The sequence below is a fragment of the Otolemur garnettii genome, unplaced genomic scaffold (assembly GCF_000181295.1).
Source record: "Otolemur garnettii isolate 467f Iridium unplaced genomic scaffold, OtoGar3 scaffold00004, whole genome shotgun sequence".
Lineage (NCBI taxonomy): Eukaryota > Metazoa > Chordata > Mammalia > Primates > Galagidae > Otolemur > Otolemur garnettii.
Genome location: NW_003852399.1, coordinates 16,358,033 through 16,364,032, shown reverse-complemented (window position 1 = coordinate 16,364,032; position 6,000 = coordinate 16,358,033). Strand labels below are relative to the sequence as shown.

Sequence of the window (6,000 nt, the reverse complement as noted above, 5' to 3'; positions counted from 1 at the left end):
TTGTTTTATTTTCATTCTCAAAAGGAGGGCATATGCTTGAAAGAAGTCCTGGCTTGCTCTACTGACTTTCTCTTCACTAAGTGTTAATTTGCCATTGGGGATTACAGTAATGTCATACGATGCTCTCCAGATAATATATCTCATTCTTATAAACTCCAGCTGGAGATATAAAATCCAAACTTAACGGGGCAAAGCAGACATGTGCTGAGAAGAAAGGCCTTTGGGTTCCCTCTAATTCATATCACGTATGAGATTCTCTGCATTTTTTCTAACATCTACATGTACATGGATCTCATCGGTTCTGCTAAAGCACACAGGCCCGGCCCTACTTTTGTAGACATGTGAACAGTTACAAGCAAGGTTAGGATCTGACAAGAGTTTAAACAGATTTCTGGTTTTGCATTCTACAATACAATGTATAGCTCTGAATTTGAGTGTATGGAATATATACTTTTTTAAGACTAATAAAATTATTACACATAGTACATCTGGGGACTTACTAAAAGCTCCAAAACTATCTCCAGATGTTCTTTAGTTCCATTGCTCTGTATAGTGAAGAATAAAATCCACTGTCCAGTGGGCATTTCTATCCCCCAGTAACTTTTAAATCTTCTCTTAAATTACTTTAGAAAGATATTTCTTAGATTTTACAACATTTGTATCTCCTCAGATCAATATTCTCTGACCTCCAAAGTTATCCTATAAACAGGAAGCAAATCAATATTTCTTTCAGCCAAAATTCAAACTGCCCATTATGAATTATTTCTTAGTCTCATGTGCTTGTATAATATTATAGATTTTTTTTAACCTCACTTCAACTATGCCTATTTTAAATTGGTAGATATTCACAGATGAATTCTTTAACAGACAATGCATTCTCATTTTCTTTGAAAGAGTATTATCCAGTTATTTTATTGGTTCTTTTAGTCAATGTTACGTTGTTTTTATTTTTCTCAGTTGTAAGTGAAAAGGACGGATAACATCCATCTTGCCCGCTGGTCAATTCCACAATCACTCATGGAAGCTCCAGTATCAGGACAGTTTGGGTGGAACCTACCTCCTTCCTGTCTTCAATGTTCTTAAAAAAATATGAAGCACAGCAGGCTCTTTAAGTATCCACTAATATTGTTGCTAACTTTTGAGAGAGAACAAGATAAAAAGGAAAGAAAAATAGCAAAAAAAAACAAACAAATGGCTAAGAAGAGCATGTTAAAGAGGAAAAGAATATTTAACAGAAATATCAGAAGAGAGAACGCAAATCAAAGAGTAGGAGAACAAAAAGGAAAAGAAAAATAAGGAGCAAGTGCAACAAGCAAAAATATAGAATATGTGAAATGAGCAAAAGATTGAAGATGTTAGCGCGACTACAGTTAGATCAAGAAGTTTCTAAAGCTACAGTCTCATAAGCAGAGACAGATTAGAAAGGCTGGAGCTTGAGGTTCTTAAATAAAAAGATACTGTGTTTTGTGAAACAGTGCTCTCCAATAAAACTGAACGTACGTACTTGCTTATGATTCAAGCTTTATAGAAAACGTAAGAACTTTCCTGAAAACAAATGTTGACATGTTTCATTTATATGTGAAAATCTTACATCCTGGTAAAAATAGGTTTGTTTTTGAGCATTAGTTTAATGTAGCTATTAAAAAGTTACTGAGTTCTTATCTATAAAACATGATAAATGTACTTCCATGAAAACATACTCCAGAAATATTATAAATCATCCAAATGAATTTAGATCATTTTGTTAAAATGTTAACATTTAAGGAAATTTCTCTGATGAGGCTGTTAAGAAACTATTAGATTTACTGGGAATCTAATTTTCTCTGCAAGAATGTTGTACTTGATGTAGGATATAAAGAGAGAAACCACCCATATTTCATTATTATGTTGTGATCTAAATAATATACATGTGATATATAGTTTGGAGACTTTTAAAAAACACCAAGCGTGGGCTGTTCATTCTTTCTACTAACCAGAATAGTTGTCTATGATTTTGAAAAGAATACACGTTTTACAAAAGCAATTATTCATTTTTATTTTGTTTACATTGCACTGAAAATTTACATCATACTTTTACAAAGTTTTTCTTTCATAAAAATATACTTCTTTACAAAAGTGTATGCATTAATATAAGAGGAGTAGCCAGTTGCAGAAGAAACACTGTTTAAACAAGATTTTAAAGGTATTAACCTTAACATTAATGAATGAATTGTTGTTATTGCAGTCATTGGGATAAACAAGAATAAATAACTGATGGCATAAAATTGAAAACTGCATCCTGTCAGTAGGGTACAATGGTGAGAAAATTGAATGAATTTGCAAAACAATGTATCTCAAAGTGGTTTACAAGAAATTCACTAAATGTAGAGATAGATCCAAGCAGCGCTCCCAGGAGTAATGGTTTCTCTTAGGCACTCTGTCTGATGAGACATAATGTCGAGACTGTTCACAGAGTTATCCGTATTTGAAAGGGACAACAACAAAGAGTTCACATGGGTACGTGATTTTATTCAATGAAGAAACATGCTAGACATGGAGGACAATGACCTATTAAATAAAAATGCTGGCATTATTGTATGATATAGCCGTAAATGAGCCACCAAAAACTTACAATGCAACATGATAAACAGGTTGCATATGAAACCTGCTTTTTAAGAATAAGGATATAGAAATTTTGAAATATATGAAAATTTGATTTGAAAATTTATTTTTGGAAAGAAATTCATATTGGTGATTTTAAATTTTTTTTTCAGTCATTACGTCTAGAAATTGGACCAAAGTATATTTCTCATTCGTTGTTAGATGAAAGTTAGAAGTGCAAAATAATGTTAAATTTGAAGGCTCAACTGGAAGCTCAACTTAGCTATATCATAAACCGAATACCTTAGATGATTAATACGTTCTATTTGATCTTTCAAAAATAATGAAAAGTAAAGGATGGTAAGTTTGGTGTCTCAAATAACTGCAAAATAATCATCTGTAATTTTTTGCCAGACAAAATGATTTCTGGTTGACAAAACATATTTAAGTGGGGAGTTAAACATTACCCATTGGGTTGCCGAATAATAATTGTTGCTCTGTGATGAGGAAATGAAGAGGGCAGCACAATGACCTTGCCATTTTCAGGAGCTATGACAACCAGTCTGAAAAAAGAATAGCGATAGGCTAGGGAGGAACACCACACAGAGTCAAATCAGAGTGGGCAACCTTAGCTCTTCTGTGGCACAAATTAGCTCATAAACATTTTAAATTATGATTCAATCTTAAATAAGGAAAACAATGCCTCCATTAACAAGAATGAAAAGCTGAAAAGTGGTGTGAAGTACAGACTTATGGGCGTAATGTAGCTCAGGACAGTTAAGGAGAAGTCAGTGATCTATTGACTCTTGTAAGTATAGCTCTTATTTTCTACCCTATATCTTTTTTTTTTTTTTAAAACCCAGTTCCTCTAATATAGTTTATAAAGCACAGAAATACTGATAGTGGATGCTCCTCCAATATATGCAAATAAGTTTATGTTTTAGAATAATCTCCTTTTTAAAAAAAGCAAATAAACTGTGAGTAAGCACTCCCAGAGTGCAGCCGAATCTCTGTAAAGCTCTCCATGGTAAACATGAAGAATTATGGTCCAGTTTATGAAAAAACGCTCTTCTCTATCATTCCTCAGGAAAAGGTGACCCAGCATGTCCTGAAAAGTGTGCTTTAATTGGGTTAGCAGTGAACTAAATGTGCACTGTTTTGTGTGTCGGTTTCCAAACTTCCAAAAAAGGCAGTGTTGCCTCGTTATACCATTGTGCAAACTGTGTTCAAGTTGGGGTCAAATCTTACTGCCTTTCCTTCCACTGACTTCGTGTTGGTGTCATACATGGGATTTTCAAAAGCTGCTTGGCCGTTGTTATTTTCATGAACTGAACATCCTGTGTACTGCGTTTTGGGTGCAGTCCTGTGGATGAGAACCATTGATGAACCGTGTGTTAACCTTCTTCTAGAAACAGTAGACTAGGGCTCAAATGTCATATACTTGAATTATCATTGCTAACAGATAATGCAACTCAAAAATATTAATAGACAAATTATAAACTCCACAAATAAAACTGGGAAAATTCACATATTACTTTTAAATCGAGTAAATTTCAGTGTTTACATGTACTACATATTTACACATAGGACTGATCTGAATAATATAGATGACATGATGGATTCATTATAATTTTTATAATAAAATAGTGAATTATGACTTATGTATCATATTAATAAATTATGATGATAAGGAGGAGGATGAATTTAAATCCATTACTAAGCATTTGTGCATTCATCAAATATTTAGGGAGCATCTCTTATGTCCCAGACATGATTCTAGGTGTTGGCTCTCTATTTCTTTGAAAAAGCATATAAAATCTTTACTCTCATGGAGCTTATATTATAGCGATAGAAAATAATAAACAAATTAAAAATAAAACAAAAATTGTAAGTAATGAGAAGCATTAGGATGGAAAGGAAAATGATCGATATGAAAAGTAACTGGGAGGCCCTTTGGGACAGGTAATAAGGAAAGCATCTCTCAGGAAGTAAAGCTTCATCTCAGATCTAAAGAATAAGGAGGCAGTTCTCTAGTAAAGAGAAGGGGATTCCGTGAATCATATATAGTAGACAGTTACTGCTAAGGCCTAATTTGTGAAAGCCTTGAGGATCAACAAAACACACATACTCTATTTGATTTTTAAAATGATACCTGTTAGAGAAGACAAATTCAAGCCCCCTAAAAAAAAGTGACTATATGGATACTCAAGTCAGGAAAATAGTCCCAAGGAGTTACTGACAATTAAACATTTGTTTTTACTTAATAAAACACACAGAGTCTGGGCTGGCTGATGTAGGTGGCTCTTGAATTCCTGCTTCATTTCTTTATTTCTCCCTCCTCTGACTAATGCTAATCTCATTTCTTTTCCACATTTCACTGTATAATTTGCTGACATTTGCAACGGAGCAAAGGTCCACTTGTCTTATCTGTTTCTGAAGCCTCAACCCTAAAAAGTATGTACCCTGAAATAAATTTGTCTCTCGACTCTTTGTTTATGTAAAATGGAATAAATTTTAAATTTTAATTTCATTGTAACTTTCCTTTTCCATTATATTATGTTACTTTACTATCTTAATGCATTTTCTAAATTTTGGGGTATTTTAAAAATTGTCAAATGATTTTTCTGATAGTAAATTTAAAAACAAAATCTATGTTAGGTTTATTGGAAGACAACTCAAAACTGGCTCTCCTGAGCTATGTCTTTTGCTACTATAACCTCACTGGATGTATTTTTTTCCAAATTAGATTTACAATAAGAGTTGGAAGCAACACTGTTTCCTTCTAATTAGGTGGCTATCATGAAGACATAAATAGGTGCCATTTCTTCATATTCTACAACAACTTTAAGGAAAATTATCAAGTTTTAAAAAGGAAAAAATTCAAACCATGAACAAAAATTAACTCTAAATAAATCAAAGTCCTAGAGTATAAGAGCTAAATATATAAAACTCTTAGAAAAAAAGCATATTAGTAAATCTTCATGATCTTGAAGTTTTCAATGGTTTCTTAAACAATAAAAGCACAAGAGAAGAAAAAAATAAATTGGAATTTATGAATAGAGAAAAGATACTTTCAAGAGGGTGAGAATAAAACCCACAGAAAAGGAGAAAATATTTGCAAAACATATATCTGATGAGGCTCTAGTGTCTGGAATATATTACAACTGAATTCTTACAACTCAACAACAATAGGACAAACAATCCAATTTAAAAATGGGCAAAGTACTTGAAAAGGCATTTTGATAAAAAACATATACAAGTGGCCAAAAAAAAAATAATGATTCTCAACATCACTTGTAATTATAAGTGAAAGTCAAAATCATGATAAGATACAGTGCAGAGGGGCTCCGTGCCTGTAACTCAGTGGCTACGGTGCCAGCCACATACACCGGAGCTGGCGGGTTCAAATCCAGCCCGGGC

At 33.0% G+C, this 6,000-nt stretch overlaps 1 protein-coding gene across 2 annotated transcripts in view; it reads right to left on the bottom strand.

Moving 5' to 3' along the window:
* Positions 1 to 3,783: 3,783 nt before the first annotated feature.
* CSMD3 (CUB and Sushi multiple domains 3) overlaps positions 3,784 to 6,000 on the bottom strand; it is a 1,080,374-nt gene continuing 1,078,157 nt past the window's right edge. For both annotated transcript variants that reach the window (XM_003782396.2, XM_003782397.2), the window contains one exon: positions 3,784 to 3,943. In XM_003782396.2, the coding sequence (XP_003782444.1) occupies positions 3,784 to 3,943 (160 nt within the window). The remainder of the gene's footprint in view (positions 3,944 to 6,000) is intronic.